This window comes from Lacerta agilis, chromosome 17 (genome assembly GCF_009819535.1).
Source record: "Lacerta agilis isolate rLacAgi1 chromosome 17, rLacAgi1.pri, whole genome shotgun sequence".
Classification (NCBI taxonomy): Eukaryota; Metazoa; Chordata; class Lepidosauria; order Squamata; family Lacertidae; genus Lacerta; species Lacerta agilis.
Genome location: NC_046328.1, coordinates 24,946,298 through 24,967,845, shown reverse-complemented (window position 1 = coordinate 24,967,845; position 21,548 = coordinate 24,946,298). Strand labels below are relative to the sequence as shown.

The following is a 21,548-nucleotide window of genomic DNA, read 5'->3' as shown; positions in this document are numbered from 1 at the left end:
ATTTGCAAAGATAGCAAATGATCCGCAGAGGCTAGATTAACCTCGCTGTTACAAAGCTTTATGCAAAACATAGCTTAGCTTCCTTGCCCTGCTGGTGTCACAGTGAACTGATTCCCCACCCCCATACAACCATGTCTAAATCACTTTGGTTCCTTCTACCTTGGCTGCTGTCATTTATTTATTTCATAAAATTTATTGTAAAAGGGCGCCCTCAAACCAGTTTACAAGAAATTAAAAAAAAAACACAATAAAATTGTCATTAAGAAAAATTAACCAATAATTTAAAACTTCTAGAAAGTTATTAAACTAAAGAGAGAATAAAACTCATATCAACTTTCTAAATACTGTATCAGCATAGATTTGTAGTGAGTCCTATTGTTTATCTATGTGCTGCGTGAAAAAAGTACTTCCTTTTATCTCCTGACATTTCCTTTCCTGCAAAAAAAAAACCCCGTTGAGCAAAAAAACAACCCCTTACACATCCAGAGTCACTGCTGCTGTGTAAGCAAATTGGCACTTTTGTGGTGAACTGTTGGTCACACACACATGGTGAGCTCTAACGCCCTATCCCTACTTCTGCTTGCTTCTCAAGGGAGCAGAACCAAGCAGTTTCTTTCCCGGGGCACAAACCCTCTGCAAGTGTGCCCATTTCCACCAACTGCTGCCTGCCCAGGCATGTTCAGATTTCAACAATCTTGAGAGCTGTTCTCTCAAGATCTCCAGAGAGTTATTGCAGCGTGTACATCAGGCTTTAATAATACAGAGGTTGTGTGCAAGCCTTAGTCAGGAAAACGTCATACTTGTGCAAGACCTCCAAATTAAATGGATATCGCCTCTGCTTCCCAAAAGCAGAAGCCTTCATTGTGCTCACTGTGAAACAGAACCGCAGAATTGTAAGAGACCCAAAGGGTCGTCTAGTCCAACCTCCTGCAATGCAGGGATAGGATAACTAAGGGTGATAGCATTTGCTCAAAAAGAATATCCTTTACGATTTAACTATGATTAACTATGCAGTGGCACAGTGATTGGGGGAGGGAGGGAGAACAAGGGGCACTGTGACCAGTACAATACACACACAAATAGAAAACGATAATAAATAACGCAAGTTATGTAATATTCTTTAAAAAAAAACTAGTGCCCTCAATGAGAAGTATCTCATCCAAAAATAGAGAAATTGCATTATGACTCCTATATAGATGATATTACATGCCTGCCAGATTGCAAAGAGCATTTACCAGCCGCTTGCTGGAGAGGATTTAAGGGACGGGGAGGATGTTGCCGTATGGGGTGGCAATGCCTAGCAGCACAAGATTTATGGGTAAAGGTCTTTCAAACTTGCTCCTCCATAGCACCACAAATTATCCCTCCAGACCCAGGTTTAGCATTGCCATCACTTCCCCCCACCCACCCAAGAAAACACTGCAAAATGTGTTATATAAGGACCTACTGATCCACCTAGTAACAGCAACTAGGTCCAGCATTGGAGACCACATTCCCACTTCACTTTAAAGGTTAGCAGCTGTAGAAAAAGTCATGTCACCAACATGAACCATTTGGAAAGCATGAGTCAAAGACAAGTGTTCCACAAACAACTGGGCCTCCTTTAAAGGCCTTCACATTCTGAGATGGAGGTATGGAGCAGCTGTATCTCTAGAGCACACAGTCCATGTTCATCATCAACAGCAGCCTCGGAAGGATCTCGGAAGCCTCTGCAGAAGTGTTGCCATTTGGTGGAGGAAGCCTTCTTTATTATGATAGTATGCAAGAGATGCATCCTGGAAGGAGAGGCAGCTCCTGGCTGCCACTGCGTGCGGCATCTCAGGAATCCAGGACATAGGAAGCGCCGTGCTAGATCAGGCTAACAGCCTAACTAGTCCAGCATCCAGTTCTGACAGCGGCCAACCAGGTGCCCCCAACGGGACCTTAGTACCCTTTGCTGCAGCCTCCAGCAACTGGTACCTTGAGGGCAGTTGAAGAGGCAATGAAGTCCCCGCTGACCAATATTTAACTCAAGGGCTGACAGGTCAGGAGCGTCCCAGACCCTGAGACTTCAGGACTCAAACCTGAGACCAGCGGTGGCCCCTGAAATGGGGGAAGCTCTTGTTGGTTCTTCCTCTGCATTTCCTCATATCACTGAGCCCTGGAGACGGAGGTTAATTGGGAGAGAGGAGGCAAGAGTAAAGGTTGGAGAGCCCTTCTCCCAAGAGTCTGTGCAATAACTGGCAGAGACAGAGGTTAATTGGAAGAGGGGAGGGAGAGGGTAGACCACCACCCCAGAGTATCTGCAATAATTTGCAGGTAGGTCCTGCCGGGCTGAAGCTTGCTATCTGCATGCACAGTCCTATTTTTTATGCTTTTTTTATTAATTGCACTCTTGCTCACTTGGAGATCCAAGCCTTCCCTCTGCCACTTAGGGGGGGGGGTCAAGAAAACCTGGAGACTTCAGGCCAGTTCTGGAGATCCAGCAACCTTATTCCATTCTACCTCTGGCTTAGGATAGCTTTGGACTGGGACACTGATCTCTCTGACAAGGCAAACTGTATCCCTAATTTTTGTTGGCTGGGAGCATGCCTCATATCCAGGTTTTCCTATGAATCTGGGTGCATGTTGGGCCATGTGACAAGGAATCAATGGAATCAAATGACAAGAAAGGAAACATCAAACATCAAGAAATTTCTGATGGCAAGAACTATTCAGCAGCTTAACGGACTTCCTCAGAAGGTGGTGAACTCTCTTTCCCTGGAGGCTTCTAAGAAGAAGTCGGGTGGGCATCTGTCAGGGGTTCTTACCTGTGGTTCCTGCATTGCAGAGGGTTGGACTAGATGACTCTTGGGGTCCCTTTCAATGCTACAATTATATGGTTCTATGTAGTGTCCATTTCCTGCACAGCCTGGCCCTACCACAACCATTTCTGGGTAACTCTGATTTCCTCCTATTTCCAGAAGATGATGACCTACCAATTGTGCTTTTTTTCTTTAAAAAAATGTTTAGGGGTACTCTCATTTTGACTCAAGAAAATCACCATTTTATAGTTCAAATTGAGAAAAATAAATACAGTAAACGGACAAAAGTACAAAGATTCACAAAATGTTTAGGGGAATGTGTACCCCCCAGAAAAAAGCACTGCCTACAAACTTCCCTGCCTTCAGACTTCTCACACAATGAGGCTACCTGCACTTCAGATTTCAACTTTGCAGCTGGTCTAGAATAAGCTTTATACTATGGTAGGGGTAGGCAACCTAAGGCCCATGGGCCGGATGCGGCCAAATCGCCTTCTCATTCTGGCCTGCGGACATTCCAGGAATCGGCATGTTTTTACATGAGTAGAATGTGTCCTTTTATTTAAAATGCATCTCTGGGTTACTTGTGGGGCATAGGAATTCGTTCGTTTCTTCCCCCCAAATATAGTCCAGCCTACCACATGGTCTGAGGGATGGTGGACCGGCCCACGGCTGAAAAAGGTTGCTGACCCCTGTACTATAGGATACAATTTGGCCCCGGTTTTGAGGACAAAGTGGTCTCAAAGTAATGGGGAAGAGGGCTCCTTGCCCTACAGGTGTACCAAACATTAGGATTATAGCAGGGGACGGTGGGCACCCCATCAGGTAGTGAGACCTGAGTGCCATCATGTAAAATGTCCATTGGGTCAAGGCCAGAGTCCAAGGCAAGGCAGCGGCCATCCAAGAGAGGGGGCCTGGGCTGAGGCCTCTCCCCTCCCCACCTGCCCTCTTCACCCCCAGAACCGAGGCTTGGGGGCTGCCAGGCGCTGCTCCTTCTCCTGGGAGGACTTGTCACTGCTGTCGGCCACAGCAAACATATTCTCTGGATCCATGATGAACATGCTGTAGAGGTTGAACAACAGCATGGTGAAGAGGGGCAGGAACGTCAGGCCGAATCCGAAACCACGGAAGGAGCGGCCCATGGCGTAGGCTAGCCAGTAGAGGAGCCTGGAGGAAATTGGGGGAAAGGGTGGGAGGGAGGAGAGAAAGCAAGCAAACAAGAAGAGGGTCAAAAGATGGCCGTGGTTGTTATGTATTCAGTGGTCTGTGTTTTGCCTGAGCTTGAGTTTTGGACATTCTGAGCACCTGTGCTCTGATTCGATACATGATATCCAATCACAGAACATTTCAGGATTTGGGCCTCTGCCATTGGCCCTTAAACTCCGAGTTATGATATGCAGCTTGGAAGTCTGGACAGCCAATCAAGTTGGGAGTGGGAGTGGCCCAGGCCTTCCGAAATGTATATAAGCAGTTGCTTTGCCCCTGTTGTTCAGTTCTGTTAGTTCAATGAAGGTTCTTGCTGTCATCGCTGTGTCTTGCCTTGTGGGAACCCACCTACACTTCAGTGATGCCGTCACTACCTTGAAGATGCAAAATGGAGATTTAACTGGCTTTTGTGGGACAGTGCAGCAGGAGAGGGGGTAGCCCCAGTGGTATAGTGATTAGTGCGCTGGACTAGGGCTCAGGAGACCAGGGTTCAAATCCCCACTCAGCCACGAAGTTCACTGGGTGCCGTTGGGCCAGTCACTACCTCTCAAACTAACCTACCTCACAGAGGTATGGGGAGGAGGAGAAGTCTGTAGGCCATCTTGAGCCCCTTGAAGGAGAAAGGTGGCATATGAATAATCAACTTCCGCTCTCCCCAGGAATATTAGACAACGTGCCTAAAACTCAGCTTCACCTCTAACGAGCTAGATTAAACTGGCTGGTCACCTGCTAGTGCCCCCCCCCCCGGTTTTCCCCTCCAGCTAAACAGAGCAGGAAGTTGGGGGCATAAAATCCTTTAGACCGAGACAGACCCTTCTAGGTCAGTACTGCCTTCCATTAGGCAAACGGATACAGCCTGAGTGCCTCCCTGGGCTGGCAGCTGCCACCACCTGCCCAGTGAGGCTCTCTCCTTGTCCTGCTCAAGGATCTTCCTTCAGAGCAAGGCATTCAACATAGAGGGGCCCTGAAAGTGCATTTTCTGTAGCAGTTAATGATGGGAAGGTGTGTGGGGGGGTAGGTATTCTAGGCTGCATTAGCCCCCGAAGCAGAGCAGCACAGGTGCTTTCATAGTTAGTGCAGTATTACCTACACTGGCTGGCAGCAGTGGCTCTCCAGAGTTTCAGGTAGGTTTCTCTCCCAGCCTTACCTGGAGATGCCAGCAGGGACTGAACTTGGGACCTTCTCCATGAGAAGCAGGTGCTCTATCACCGAGACACAACCCAAAGCCTGCTTTCATAGCCAACCTGCCCAGACCATCTTGCTCAGGGAGAGAAATAGGGGCCTCCTAGCATTTCTCTGCACCCTTAACAAACCGCAGCTCCCAGTATTCTTTGCGGGAAGAAGCCATGACTGCTTAAAGTGGTACCCTAGCGTTTTATAAATGGATGGTGTGGACCTGGCCATGGCTGCTGTATTAGGAGCCTCCAGACGAGGCCTGCTGTTGAAATTGTGCCTGTGCCGCCGCCACTAACCATTCGCTGCGTTTCTGCTTCTCTCTCTTACCGTGAAATGGCAAAGAGGGCTGTCAGCAGAGGGATGAGCTTGAGGCCTTCCTGGGGCAGGTAAGTGGAGAGGACGGAGATGTTGAAGAAGTACAGGATGAAGAGCTGGACGGACTGGGAGACATAGTGGCGGTGGATCTCCACCTCCCGGCGCAGCTCGCCAAAGGGCTGCAGGGAGGAGAAGCAGATCCGCGAGACCCCGTACACAATCATACCTGCAGGATGGAGAGAGAGAGAGAGAGAGAGAGAGAGAGAGAGAGTGCACTCACACACCTGAATATGAAGATGCAGCAGACTTCAAAGGATGCCAGGACTCTGCATCCCAGGACATCTGCTTCCGAGCTGGGTTCAAGGCCCTCATATTAATTTACAAAGTCCAGACCACCTAAACCCTTTTAGCCCAGCTCAATCACCAATATGATCTGCAGGAACGTCTTTGGCTATTCCCCAAGCTGGCAAGGCTCATTTGACAACTGCTAGAAAACAAACCTTTAGTTTAGTGGTTCCCAAACTTTCTCAGGGAACTGCCACCTTGGTTCCATAGACCTGGTTCCAAGGGCCACATTCACACCATTTGTTGAAAGCAGTGGAACGCCACTTTAAACAGTTGTGGCTTCCCCGAAAAGAATTCTGGGAACTGTAGTTCATTAAAGGTGAACTACACTCCCTATCCCCTTCACACTGTTAACCAGAGTAGTTTAACTGCCAATCCCACTTCCCAGGGAACTCTGGGAATTGTAGCCCTGTTAGCAACTGTTTTGAGCAGGCTATTGGGACAAGTGATTTTGTTAAAACTGGGAGGGGGCAAGAGGACACATTTGTAAGAAATCCATCTTTTAGTGTGGCAGCACCTACACTATGGAACTCCCTGCCTATTGACATCAGACATATACAAGAGAAACAAGACCACTTTAGGGACCAGAGCAGAGAAGAGGTGGGTTGTTGGTATCACCAGCACTGTCCAATCAGCACTGTGCAACATTAGGTTCTACTGGAAATGCCACAACTAGTTTTCCCTCCAATCTTAGTCCTGGGCAGGGAATCCTAGATCCATTTGCAACATGGTGTAAATGCCCCTTGGAATTACAGTTTCTGATATTTAAATAGCATCCTCATTCAGCATAGCATCATGTACAGAGTAAAGCAAGAACAGGTCCCAGCTTGATCTGCCAGAAAAAGCAAGTCCGTTTACACACCCTCAGAATATCAACACGGAAATCAAACAATAAAAAGCCTTGAAGAATATTACCGGTCGGGGTTGGGCATCGCCTGAGAAGCACATTTGTTCCCCTATTGTACAAATGCAAATTCTGAGATCTGGCACAAGAGTGTACATATATTTCACTGCTCTCTGAGCAAGTTTATAGTTCCTATGACCAGTAAAATCTCAGGCCAGAGAGGGAGAGCAAGAACGGTTGTCAGTATTGGTAGGGAAAATTCTCAGCGCTAGCAGAAGCTGTTATGCAAGGTGTGGAAATAGATTAAAGTGTGCTAGATTTGCATAACTGATTCAAGGCAGCAGCTGGTACAATTGGGATGCTGAGCAGGGGCAAGAATGGGGGGGACTGGCTTGCAGGGGTCAAATGAACAGCTGGACAGGGGTCAAAAAAGGCCCTCTCTATCCAGCCCTCAGGTCACACCAGGCAAACCCGCCCCCCTTCCGGTCCTATTTTGCACTCTAGAATCACAGAATTATAGGCTTGGTAGCCCATTTAGTCCACCCTCCTGCAATGCCCTCCTTGAGTACTTTTGTCCTTGAGTTCCAACCATGCCTTTCACTCGCCCAGTTGGAAGATAGAGGGGTGTGTGCAACTATGTTTAAAAACTAGCCTACTATATACAAAGGTACAATTCGCACTTGTGGTTCTGCCATCTTTTACCTCTGGCACCTGCCCCAACCCCCAGGCAAGTGGCCTTTGACCAGATTCCTAAAAGGGAATGTGGCCCTCAGACTGAAAAGGCTTCCCGAAGGCTTTTTGGCCAGACCCGGCAGGGAAACCCTTTCTCCTCCGCAGCAAAACCCACAGACAGACGCTCACCTACGATGATCGGGAAGGTGGCAAAGACGCCGCAGCGCATGGTGTAGACCAGGCGGGAGCTCATGGTGGGCATGAAGGGCGCATCAAAGGGCAAGAAGACATATGCCCCATAGATCAGGCAGGGGAAGATGACGGCGGCTCCAATCATGGAAGCCACCGCTTTGAGGTTGGCTGAGCTGCAGGTGCCGTTTTGAAGGCAGGGCCACCTCTCGGCGCAGGTTTTGCCTGGCTTCCCCTCATAGCTGGGCGAGTTGTCAAAATGGGCTGAGTAGCCGCGGGAGATGAAGTTCTGCTTCTCAAGGGCGGCGTTCTCCCTCTCACAGCGGATAATCTCGTCCTCTTCGTCGTATGCCGGGTACCATTCCTTTTTCTCGGTTACTGGCGTGCGTTCAATGCAGTAGGGGTCGATGGGGATGAAGACTTGAGCTGCCACCGCAGGCATACAGTTGTCATCCTCTTTCTCCTCCTCCTCCTCCTCCTCTTTCTCTGCCACCTGGGTAGCAGGAACTCCAGGGAAGGCCTCATTGTCCACACCAGGCCCCATAATGGCCTCTTCCCTGCTCCCCTCAGGACTTGGCCTTGAGTCAGTCTCCAACGTTTCCAGCGTTGGTGTCTCACAAGATGTATCATGATGGGCTTGGTCCCACGGCAGGGTTGCCTCAGAGCTCTGCTCTGGGGTGTAACTTGTCACTTCCTGGTTCTCAGGCAGGTCTTTTCCCAAAACTACCATCACCACCTCCTCCGAAGGGATAGCAGCCGCCATTTTGGGACCTCCAGGAAGATCTCCAGGAAGTTTTGGCTTCTTCTCAAGGGGACAGTTGCATCCAATGGGCTTCTCAAGCTAGGGCGCCATAACTGCAATTTATCCCTGGTCCTGGTGACTCCCTGCTTCCGGGAGGGCAATTTAGATCTGGAAAGTGAAGGTGCAATCTGTTTCTGGCCAGGTTTATAGCTAGGCTCGCCTCATCTTCTCCGTCTGGCTCTACAAAGGGGTGGAAAAGCATACAACATGACTCAGTTTAAAGGCAGCCATTACAGGACTGTTCTATAAAACCAGGCCTCCCAACTCAAGCAAATATCAACAGTGGAAAAAGCTTAAGGACATAAAAATGTAAGAAAAGCCTGCTGGATCAGGCCAAAGGGGGTGGGTGGGCAACTAATCCCGCACCTTGTTTTCACAGTGGCCAAGCAGATGATTGTGTGGTATAGTGGTTAAGAGCGGTGGACTCGTAATCTGGTGAACTGGGTTCGCGTCTCCACTCCTCCACATGCAGCTGCTGGGTGACCTTGGGCTAGTCACACTTCTCTGCAGTCTCCCAGCCCCACTCACCTCACAGAGTGTTTGTTGTGGGGAAGGAAGGGAAAGGAGAATGTTAGCCGCTTTGAGACTCCTTAGGGTAGTGATAAAGCGGGATATTAAATCCAAACTCTTCTTCTACTAAGAAGCATTATTGCCTCTGACCTTGGAGGTAGAGCATAACCATTGTGGCTACTAGCCATTGGTAGCCCCCCCCTCCTCTATGAATTTGTCTAATCATCTTTTTTTAAAGCCTCATAGGTTGGTGGCCATTACTGCCTCCTGTGGTAGGGAGTTCCATGGGATACCTACAATATGTGCTGTGTGAAGGACTTTATTTATCTGTCCTGAATCATCCAACATTCAGCTTCATTGGAAGTCCACAAGTCCTAGCTTCAAGATGGAGAAAAGCTTTTCTCTATCCACTTTTTCGATGCCAATCATTATTTTATAAACTTCCTATCACGTTGCCTCTTTCTCGACTTTTCTCTAAACTAAAAAAATCCCCAAATGCTGCAACCTTTCTCCATTACGGTTACCCTTTTGTGAACCTTAAACCTTGGCACAGACAGTATTGAATCAGTAAGGGCTCTCATGAGCGCCAATGATGGAACTGTAACCCTGGGTTAATATTTAGAAGAGAAATGACCAGCCTCGATCCTGAAACAGAAGCCACAGACTTGTGAGCTGGATGCCTGGGCTCCTAAATCCAGCTCAAGCAGGACTAGGTAGGCTCTGGTTACTCAGCGATGATGAACTGGGTTGTCACCTAGCCAGAAACCAGGACCCGGCCCAACCAGAATGCTACCTTCCTGGCCTGTTGTAAGAAGACTTGGGAGGATTATAAAGCCAGGAGGAAAAAGGGAAGGAACCACACCCCACAACTCTACCCATTTCCCCTAGATACTCTCATGATTCCAGCTACAACCCAGCACACCAATGTGGTGTCACTTCCCTCCAAATAACTCATCGTGGCCTCTTGGGTGGAACATTTGGCTTAACACTGTCTGCTACTGAGCCGGGTCCCTCATATTAATTTTAATAGTGCTGTTTTTACCATCTGTATTTTAATAGTTTTCTTTGTGAGTTCCATAGTTTATCTATGTGCTGCGAGAAGTTCTTTCTTCCATCTGCCCTGAATCTTTCAACATTCATCTTTGTTGAATGCCCACAACTTCTAGTCTTATGAGGGAGAAAAAAAACTCTCCCCTAATCACTTTTTCCACCCCAAGCATAATTCTATAAACATTGATCGCGTACTCTAGTAGTACTCAAAAAAATGAATTCATGAGCCCAGATTTCTTTAAATCTGTTTCTCTTTCGTTAGTGGATTTCAGAGTTCTAGATACTGCTGGCCAAGGATCTTTCCACCCCTACTGTAAAATATCACCTGCACATTGGCCTTCCCTAACCTGGCGCTCTTCGGATGCCTCACGCTACAACTCCCACCAGTCATGCTTGTTGGGGCTGATGGGTTTTACCATATACTCTAAAACACCTGGAGGGCTCCAGGATGGCGAAGGCTGATAGATGTCAAAACACACACACACACACACACAGTAATAACAAATAAGGATTTTGCAAAAGTGCAACCACATTTGGACTTTTCTGTACAGGTCTGGTCGCCTCACCTCAAAAAGGATATTGTGGAGTTAGAAATGGTTTAGAAAGAGAACCTCAAAATGATCAAAGGGATGGGATGACTCCCCTATAAGGAAACGTGGCAATGTTTGGGATTTCTTAGTTTAGAGAAAACGTGAGTAAGACGTGAAACAGAAGTTTATAAAATTATTCGAGGCACGGTGAAAGTTTTTCCTCCTCTCTCACACCACTAGAACTTGTGGGCTTCCAATGAAGCTGAATGTTGGAAGGTTCAGGGCAGAGAAAGGAAGTCCAGTGTTAAACTCGCTCCCACAGGAAGGCAGAGATTGCCACTTGTTTGGGTAACTTTAAAAGATTAGCCAAATTTATGGAGAGAGAGGGTGGTCGACAGCTGCTAGCCACAATAGCTATGCTCCGCCTCCACAGCAGAGATAATAATAATCTTATTATCTACACCACGCCCATCTGTCTGGGTTTCCCCATCTAATCTTCTGAATACCAGTTGCTGGAAACCACAGGTGGGGGTCAGTGCTCTTGTGCCTGAATCCTGCTTGCTGGTTTCCCACTGGGAATTGTTTGGTCATTGTTAGAACAGGATGCTGGACTAGATGGGCCACTGGCCTGATCCGGCACGCTCTTCTAGCAATGGGGCTCTAAGGAGAAGCTGCCTTTGCTGTGAAGGGACAGTTCCCTGAGCTATGAATGCACCAGTGCAGCCCCTGTGGAAAGGTACTGGTGCCTGTTTGGGGCTATTTAGCACACACCTGTGTTGGCTTTGGAGATATGGAGACAGGCTGGACAGCCTCAGCCAGTTGGATGCCCTTAATGATGAAACAGTTTGACCGGGTCAGCTATGGGTCAATGCAGCCTGCAGTCCCAAAAAATATTAGCCGCTCTTGCCTTGGTTCCCTTAACTGAAAGGAAGCTGCTTGTTGTTGTTGTTGTTTTGTTTTAAAAAGCAAAAGCTGGAATTTTAGAATTGAATTTTATAGATCCATGAAACACCTGCTGTCTTGTTCAAAATCACCTTCCAGTCTGCTGTTAAAACGAAAAATAAAGGCAGCTTACTTTCAGCTGAAAGAGGCAAGCCTAGGGTGGCTAATCTTGTTGGGGCCACCGGCCACAGTGACCCATGGCTGACCCTCACAGAGGGGAGAGATGCGCGTCAAAGTGGGCATGGCAATAAGTCAGTGTTCAAAGACTGCCTCCCAAAAAGGGTACATGTGAGAGGGGTCAATAATTGTACAATGCAGAAAACTGTGCCATGTTTTTATTTTTTTGCATTTGATTGAAGGCCCTGGCTGGAGATGTCGGTGGAGACCGAACCAGGAATTTTTCGCATGCCAAGCAGGCACTCTGCCGCTGAGCTATGGGTCATAGGTAAGGCAAGAGTAATGGGGGTGACATCAACTGAGCTCCTAAAAAAGGGGGGGGGAGGAGTGGGAAGGCAGACAAGGTGGAAATTCCAGAAACAGTTCATGCAAATGGTCCCTTCCAACTCTATAATTCTACAACTCTATGAGACAGTCTGTTCTTTTAGGTGGTTTCCTGGGCAGCTGCCTCCAAGCCGTGAGCTGTTGATCAGGAATGACCGGCTCCATTAAATAACCGTCCTTCTCTCACCACCAATATGCAAAATTTCAGGATTATTATTATTATTATTTGTGGCACAGTGCGGAAGCCATGCTCTCTATGTGGGGCTTCCTTTGCGCTTGATCCAGAAGCTGCGGTTCGTGCAGAATTTTGCAGCACAATTGCTGACAGGAGGCGGGCCTTCTAAGCATATAACACTCCTGCTCAGAAATCCACACTGGTTACCAATTTGCTACCAGGCTAAGGTCAAGGTGTTACTATTAGCACATAAAGTCCTCAACAACTCGGGAGCGGCTTACCTGAGAGATTGCCTTACCCCATATGTGCCCACCTGCTTAGACTGGTGGAAATGGCAATACTACAGGTGCCACGTAATACCCGCTCATTTGTAAGGACTCAGTCTGTTAATTTGCCAGGACCTGCGCTTTGGAACTCCCTGCCTCTTGAGATCAAGCAGGTGCCTTCACTATACTCTTTTTGGCACCTGCTAGAAATATTTTTTCGTTTAGAGAAGCCAACCCAGATGCTTAGAAAGTTGAGGAAATTTTAACCTTCCAGTTAAGATGACAACCAGTTGGGCAGCTGGACCTGGAGCCCCATAGTTTACGCGATTCATTTCAGTTTCAATTGGATCTACGCAGTCTTAAATCAGACTATTTTTGCATCTTGGAGAAGCAGCAGACAGCAGGTGGAAGATGCGGAGCTGTGTGGCTTGCTGCAATGAACAGAGTTTGTGTCTAGAATTTTAACTTTTGTACTGTATGTTTTAAAGCAGGGTTGCTAATTGTCCTCGATTTTGTCATCTTTTTGTAAACCACTTGGGGGGGGGGGTTCCTTACAACCAAGCAGTGCGTAATCTTTTTTAAAAAATAAAAATAATATATAGGTTAGTTATTGTTCCCTATGAAGGGAAAGATCATCAGTGGCACACTTACAGGTGCCACACAATATTCATTCTACACTTGCCAGAACTTGATATTTTAATGTGGAACTCGCTGCCTTTTGACAGGGAAGTTCCTTTGTTGCACTCAAAATGAGTGCATGTTCAAAAAAAAAAAAAAACAACCATGCTTGTTACTTTAGACAAGCTCAGATATGCAGAAGACCAACTTGTGCTTTAATATGTTTTTAGTTTATTGCTGGTTTTATTTTAATTTTATTTTCAAAATGTTTTAAATAGTTGTTTTTACCAATAATTTTATTGTTTTATTCTTTCTTGAAACCACATTGAGTTTGTTTGTTGTTGTTGCTGTTTACAACCTGCGGTGTATACATGTTATGGAAGAAAAGTAAATAAAACAAATCATTTGCTGAGCTTCTGCTCTGCACATAGGTTCAGTCTCCAAAAAGACACCTGCCAGTCAACAACGCTGGGCTCGATGCACGAACAGTCTGACTCTGTATAAGGTCCCTTCTTCCGTTTTTGTGAACAACGGAACTGCACCATTTAAAGCAGCCAGCCGACAGCTGCTGCCTTATTTAAAAACGTTAAAACTGATAAGGAGAATTACTTTGCATTTGTACGGGGGTTTTTGCATTGTCCCAATGCTCTTCGCATACAGCAAACCACACAGAGTTTGGCTTTCACCATAGTTTAGAAGTCAAAACATGATTAGAACTTTGAAAATGTACAACAGGCAAACAGGGTCCAGAGCAATGTCTTGTTTCATTTTTCTGCCTGCTCAATGCTCCTGGCTCAGACATTGATTGACTGATTGTATGTTTTCAATCACCTGCCCTTCTCCCTAAGGTCTCAGGGTGGGTTACAACAATTATAACACAATATTAAAAACAAATTAAAAGAGCTTACGACCATAACAGTAAGGTAGGTCTGAAAATCATCATACACCTCAAGTGTCAAAAGCCGGGAGAAAGCTCTTCCGAAAGCTGTAGAATGAGGATGCCAGATGCACCTCTGTGGCGACTTCCATATCTTAGGGGCTGCTACAGAGAAGGCCCTGTCCCTAGGCCACCACCTCCTGAACATTTGAGAGTGGAATTACCAAGAGGGGTGAGGAGGCAACCTTAAAAGCATTTGAGGTCTGAGTTGTTTAGGGCTTTAAATACTAACACGAGCAGCTTGTACAGTATTGAGCCCAGAAACAAATTGGCAGTCAGTGCTATTCTTTTAAAACAGGAATCACGTGGGATATAAATGGAAACCCCTGCCAGTAATCTGGCTGGACCAACTGAAGTCTCCAAGTCATCTTCAAGGGCAGCCCCATGCAGAGTTGTACTTTAGAACTACAAGTCCCAGCATCCCATGCTGGCTAGGGCTGATGGGAGTTGTAGTCCGAAACATCTGGAGGACACCAGGTTGGTAAAGAATGACAAAGATTAAACCTCGGGGTCCCTTCCAACTGTACAATTCTATGCAACTGATATAAAAGAATTAAAACATCCAAATATTACATCAGGAAAAAAATATAAACACAGGTGAACCGGGCATTCTCACGACACACTTGAGAAATAATATATAAATGCCAAATATATAGGATCAGTTACAACAGCAGGCTTGCAAAGTTAACAAGCTTCTATTAACCTTGGAGAGAGTCAGAGACATGATATCTAAATCAGTGTTTTTCAACCACTGTTCCGTGGCACACTAGTGTGCCGCGAGATGTTGCCTGGTGTGCCGTGGGAAAAATGGAAAAATTACTTTATATATAGTCAATATAGGCACAGAGTTAAATTTTTTAACATTTTTAAACATTTTCTAATGGTGGTGTGCCTCGTGATTTTTTTCATGAAACAAGTGTGCCTTTGCCCACAAAAGGTTGAAAAACACTGATCTAAATAACGAAAATCTGGAGTGTTTAAGTTCAGGCTCACACACCTCTCCAAAAGGAAAAGGGAACAGAAGGTGTTCTAGGCTGTTCAGGTGAGGAATTAATGAAATAAATGACGGGAGGCGAGTCATAACATTTATCTGTGGTAACATCACCTCTGACTACAATGCAATGTTGTGTTAGTTTGTCTACAAGCACAATCTTCAATCGGCAGAACTGGCACCATCGCAAGTGCCACATAATACCCATTCTGCCTTTGTAAGAACTTGATATTCTAGTGTGGCAGCACCTAAACTGTGGAACTCCCTGCCGATTGATATCAAGCAGGCGCCTTTTTTCAGCACCTACTACAAACATTTTTGTTTAGACAAGCCTGCCTAGATAGAATCATAGAACTGGGAGGACGTTTTGAAAGCTGATGCGAGCTTTAATCTGTTTTTTATTTACTCCTATTTTTACTTTTTGAAAACCTTAAATTATCAGGACTCAAGTCTTCTTATTTACAATTTTATTGCCTTCTCTTTTTTTGTAAAACGCTTTGCGTGTTTGCTTGTCTGTTTACAATCAATTTTATGAATTTTTATGAAATAAATAAAATAGAGACATTCCAAAGCCTATACCACTTTTCCATAGTTAAAATAAAGCCCTAGCCTGACTGGGAGTTGCAAATGCTAAATATGCCCAGAGGCCCCAAAAAGTTGGCAACCCCTCATTTAAAGACTAACAATTTAAAGCCGCAATCCTGTGTGTGTGCAGCTCAGAAGAGTTCCCTATCCAAACCAAACGTCCACAAGATTGCTTCGTAATGCTGCCGATTCTATCTACACTTATCTGGAAGACCCATTGAGCATCACCATTTACCTCTTCTGAGTAAAGATCACAGAACTGTGTCTGGAATTTCCCTCGAGTAGAATTCCCTGTGCAATTCAGATGTGCAAAAAGGTTTCTTCCTTTCTTGTGCAACAATATCGTGGAAGCCAGCTGGTACAAACATTTTCCCCATCTTTATTCCACTCCCTTCCCATAACCCTTTCCGCAGCCAGTAGATCCGCCCTTCCGTCGTGGGACCCAGTCCCCCCAGAGAAATGCTTTCAGTTGATTGGCTTGTTAAAGGGAGGCAAATCAACTGGGGAAGACATGTTATCCCCCCCCCCCCGTATTCCTATCAAATCAACACTGGTGGGCAACTATATTGGCCCCTATATTCACTGCCAAAAATTCCTCCCTCACGATACCGACAAATTGGAAACAGAGTATAATCATCCCAATATACAAAAAAGGAGATCCCCAAGATCCTACCAACTACAGGCCTATCAGCCTACTAGATCTTCCTTTCTTACCAGGTTTTCTTTGTGTATCACTAACACACAGAGAGAGAGTGGGGGGGGGGGGTTTAAAACTTTGGAGCCCAAAGCCTGTGGCATTTATTAAAAACACTGACCATTTTCAAGGAAATGCCTGTTTTCCCACCACACAAACCCACATGATAGTTGTTGTGTTTTTTTTGGGGGGGGGGGAGAGCACAACCGAAACACAATGTAAGATACCGGTACTTCTGCAATCTGTCTGTGTTTAGGAGAGGGGAAGAACCCAAGGTGGCTCCTATTTCTGAAGAGGAAAAGGTACATAACCAAATTAAAACAGGGCTTACCCAAATGGAGGAAGGCATGGCTCCCACAGTAGCGTCCCCACTTTCTGCTCCCTCCAAATCCCCTCTTCCCCAGCCTTCACGTTCCCCCCCCTTTTTTTTTACCTGGGGAAAGAAAACTGAGCTTGTTCCAAACACCAGGAATCAGAACCAGTTTAGGAACGATTGTTCTCTATAGCGACTATAATTCTCTGGAAATGCTCAGCTTTCGCTTGGACTTTCAAACCTGTTTAACCAGCCCAGGTGGAGCTGGGATTAAAGGGCCAGGGGGGGTGGCTTGCCTGGCCCCACCCTCCAAGCTTCTGAGTTTTGAAACACACGCACATCCCTCCCGGAAAGTGTGGATGGAGCCTGCTAAGTCCCGCAAATTCTGCTCTCTCTTTTAAACATTCACGCCAACTCTATTTATCAGTATTAGTCATTTATTCATTGCATTTCTATCCCACCTTTCTCTCCAAGGTGGTTGATGTGCTTCTCCTCCTCCTTTTTTTAAATCCCCACGACAACCCTGTGAGGTAGGTTAGGCTGAGGGGCAGTGACTGAGCTCAAGGTCACCCGGGGAGCTTCATGGCAGCCGAGACAGGATTTGAACCCTCGTCTATCCCAGGTCCTAGTTTGACATTCTAACCACTACACCATACTGGCTCAGCCCCAGACTGAAGCATTGCCATGTTACATTTCACAGTAACATCTCTTACTGTACCAAGAAGTTCTGTTTCTGAGTATGAGTGGGGTGTAGTTAAAAAGGGAAATTTCAGCATGCACAAAAAAAGTATACATTTCCAACAAAAGAGACACAAATCTTTGATTCCTGAGTATGCTAAAGCTATCCAAAATTTGAAGCGCTGGGGAAGGCAGCAGTACTATATATTTTTAATCACAGGTTTTTATGGACATTTCCTTTGCCTCAGACCTGGGGACGGATGACCAAGTTGTGAGTGGTGGTGGACATTTTGCTGCCGCCCAGTCACACTTCACAGTTCAAGTGACCGTGAAGGGAAACCAGAACAGCCAGCAGTTTTGGGGAGAGAAGTTTGGCTTTCACATTCCAGAGGACCGGTGTTCATTCTCTCCCACCTGTGTGCTTGCTTCTGTGTCCCCAAAATACCTTCTGAACCTGTGTACTGTATTTGCAAATACACTCATCACAAAAATACAATGCAATCGGTTTCGCCTCTTATGTGCTCTTAAAGTGTTAAACGCTCTTCAACTTCCCACCATTTGAGAATGGCAAACAGGTTTTTTTGTTTTTTGTTTTTAAATTGGTATCTCCAGAGCTGAGCCAAGTCTGAGCATGACCGCTGTTGAGCAGTGTGTGTTCTGCTGTCAACGTCAATATTTGTTTTGCCCAGTTGTATACAGGAGCCTGAGCTGGACAAGAGTTTGAACGGCAGGTTTCAAACTGCTTGGTCAACAAAAGCAAATTCCAGAGGGGAAGGCATGCAAACCTGCTAAGGTAACTCCTCAAAACGATTGATTTTTAACAGGGGAGGTTCCGGTGGAGGGTAGGAATGTACAAACTGGCTAAAAGGCCACAAAATGCACATGGCAAAGTAAATCTGTGGCATTTCCAGGCTAAGCTCAAGTTTACATAAGATATAAGATAAGCGCATTCGCACTACAGTGACTGGTGATAACACTATCTTCCCAGTGTTTCATAGGCTGTAGCTTAGTGAAAGAGTAACTGTCTTGCATGCAGGAGGACCCAAGTTCAATCAGCCATTAATTTGGAGCCATGAGGACTAGAAACTTGTATCTAGATTTAGGAGGAGAGCTCTGGCTCACTGGCAGAACAGAAGGTCCCAGGTGGAAACTACGCATATATTTTAAAAAACTGTGAAAGTGCTTAAAAAAAAGTTTTTTAAAATATATTGAATTTGCCATTAGCTCACTATCGCCATCTTGTGTCACATTTGTATAATGCACTTAAAACATTATACGGTATTTGCAGCTGTATAGGTAAAGGTAAAGGGACCCCTGACCACTAGGTCCAGTCATGGACGACTCTGGGGTTGTGGCGCTCATCTTGCTTTACTGGCCAAGAGAGCAGGCGTACAGCTTCTGGGTCATGTGGCCAGCAGCTTTTGGCAAACCAGAGCAGCGCACGGAAACGCCGTTTACCTTCCCGCCAGAGCGGTACCTATTTATCTACTTGCACTTTGACGTGCTTTCGAACTGCTAGGTTGGCAGGAGCAGGGACCGAGCAACGGGAGCTCACCGCGTCGCAGGGATTCGAACCGCCGACCTTCTGATCGGCAACCGCCAACCTTCTGACCGGCAAGCCCTAAGCTCTGTGGTTTAACCCACAATGCCACCCGGCTGAGTTCAATTCCCTGCATCTCTAGGTATGGCTGAGAATGTCCCTTGCCTGAAACCCATTGCTACCTGTCTGTGTAGACAATACTGAGCTAGATGGAGCACCTGTAGTGGGAAATAAAAGCTCGGACCCAATGAAATCCTAAACAAATGTAACTTACTGCAGTTTCACTATGAAGTTTCCCTTTTGAAGTCATTTTGCCGGAAGTCCAGTGACCCTGAGGTAAGGACTGGCAGACTGAACTTTTATCTGAACCGGATTCTGAGCATCACTTTGGGTTAATGTCAAATTTACATCAATTTATCCTTTTGAGTAGCAAATGGGAAATGACGCACACTTCGCAAACAAATTTTACATGGTGGTTCCTGAGATCTAGGAGCATGTTTTCATCTATGTTTGGGTAAAATTGGATGTCATTTTGAATCAAGATGGCAGAGGAAGCTTTTCAAAATTGCACTGATTTTTTGGTTTATTAGAATTCTGCTGTGTGTGTGTGTGTGTGTTAGATGCAAATTTAAAAGTAATTACTGTCATTTAAATAAAAACATAAGATAGTTGGTTAGAACATGGTGTTGATAATGCCAAGGTTGCAAGTTCTCTTATGAGACAGTTGCATATTCCTGCATTGCAAAGGGTTGGACTGCTAGATTATCCTCAAAGCCCCTTCCAACTCTACCATTTTAATGATTCTACATCTCTATACTTATAGTGACCCACTGGGCCTGCTCAGTGTTGCTGTTCTGGTGCTGCTAAGCCATTTCAAGCCTTTTTTGGGTTCTGTATATTTCATAGAATCATAGAGTTGGAAGGGACCCCAAGTGTCCTCTAGTCCAACCCCCTGCAAATGCAGGACTCTCAGCTAAAGCATCTATGACAGATGACTATCCAACCTCTGCTTAAAAACCTCCAAGAAAGGAGAGTTCACAACCTGCTGAGGGAGACCATTTAAACCAGATTTGGGCCAGACAGCCCCACAAACAGAGGATTGTCTTCTCTGAAGAAGGACACATGGCCACCCTACTTTGGATTTAAGGGGAGAAATTTAGTGTTCTTTTCTTTCTGCAATCTGACTGAACCAAGAACAATTATTAATCCATATTAGCCTCCTCTCCACAAACTTTACTTTTCTATTAATTCATGGTGTTGGGTCAGGGGTCAGTACCTGGTAGGGCTGCCATATTTCAAACAGTGAAAATCCGGACAGAAAAGTTGTTGAGCTTTCTTTTGGGGGGGGGGGGCAAAGTTGTTGACCTTTTTTAAACTTTTGATATTTTTGGCAAACCCATGAAGTTTGCCATGGGTTGCCATACGTCTGGATTATCCAATACATTTTTGTTTTCGATTTTCGCCCAGACACTGCTTCCGACTGCAGCATTCCATATATGTCTGAGAAATTCCAGATGTATGGCAACCCTAGTACCTGGCAAACCTGGGCAGATATCTGGGGCACCAGGACTCTGGGAGGGCTCATTGGTGATGACCCCTGCCCCTTGTGAGCCAGTGTGGTGCAGTGGCTAGAGAATTTGACTAGGACCTGGGTGACCTTGGGCCAGTCGCTCTCTCTCTCTCAGCCTCGCCTACCTCACAGGGTTGTTGTGAGCACATTCGAGTTCCTCCTTTTATTTTATCTATTTATTTATCCAGCAACACACACAAACACACACACACACACTTTGATTGTAGTACCGTAACACCATTAGCAAATTGGCAACCAGCGCTGGTCTCTGAGCAGGTGTGTTGTATGCTGGCAAGGTCTTGCTCCTGTGAGCAATTGCACTGCAGCATTCTGCATTAAGCCCTCACCTGGTTTAGCCGGCCAGTCGAAGCCATTCCCGGGGTGTGGCTGCTGTTGCATGCTGACAGCTTCTAGGAGCCATAGGTGAGAGCTGAGTGCAGGGTGGCTACCAAAGGTGGAAAAACTACCCCAGAAAGAATACGACATGGCCCCCACCAGTGTACCCTTCCCTAACACCCCATACACACCTAATAATAATAATAATAATAATAATAATAATAATTTCAAACGCTGGTGACTTCCTTCCTCCCCGAATCTGACCACGTTTGCTTGGCAACCGATTATGTTGTCAATAAAGTTCATTTGAATGCAGTTTGAAGCTGGAAGAGCGGCCATCTTGCCCTTACTATAGTCCTGGCAAATCTCATGCGAAAGGAAACGCGCGTAGCGACCGGTGAATGAGCTCTCGCGACGATGTAAGCTGATATCGCGAGACGAAGCCGAAGCTGCCCTTTCCTTTGCCAGTCACCGGGGGTTGGGGGTGGGGACTGTCGTCACACAGAGGCCCCCTGCTGGAGTCTTGCCCTCGAGGTACTGTAGAGAGATCAGAAAAATAGAAGAGACCCTGTCTTTTCCTTGGATTCAGGACTTCCAAGTTTAGTTTGAAAGAAAAACATTTTAAAATCTCCTTGGGGGAGGAATCCATTTATTATTATTTTCAAAAATGACCTGCTAAAAATTCCCCTGCCAATTAAAAAATTCAGTTCATTATCACTATATTGGAGGGGAGGACTGAAGTGTCTGAAGAAGTGTGCATGCACACGAAAGCTCATACAGAGAACAAACTTAGTTGATCTCTAAGGTGCTCCTGGAAGGAATCACAGGTCACAGGCTCACCCTATTCACACGTTAAACGTGCCCTTAAGGCAGGATCTGTGAGCACAGAGACAATGGGGAGATTTCCTATTTCCTTCGACCTTGCAGAGAAATATTTGAGGTCATTTTGGGAGAGAGAAAATGGTTTCAGGACTTTTCTGTGG

The 21,548-nt window shown here is 46.0% G+C and overlaps 1 protein-coding gene across 2 annotated transcripts; it reads right to left on the bottom strand.

Annotated features, from left to right (window-relative positions):
* Positions 1-3,430: 3,430 nt before the first annotated feature.
* TMEM79 (transmembrane protein 79) lies at positions 3,431-16,668 on the bottom strand. 2 transcript variants are annotated; one of them, XM_033135888.1, is made up of 4 exons: positions 16,562-16,668; positions 7,528-8,509; positions 5,490-5,703; positions 3,431-3,947 (listed from the first exon to the last, which is right to left on the bottom strand). In XM_033135888.1, exons 2-4 carry the CDS (start codon positions 8,288-8,290, stop codon positions 3,731-3,733), a joined length of 1,194 nt encoding a protein of 397 aa, XP_032991779.1. In that variant the 5' UTR covers positions 8,291-8,509; positions 16,562-16,668; the 3' UTR covers positions 3,431-3,730. The 2 variants fall into 2 exon arrangements, with proteins under 2 accessions (XP_032991779.1, XP_032991778.1); XM_033135887.1 differs by lacking the exon at positions 16,562-16,668 and adding an exon at positions 16,460-16,551 and having other exon boundaries at positions 3,731-3,947.
* Positions 16,669-21,548: the final 4,880 nt, after the last annotated feature.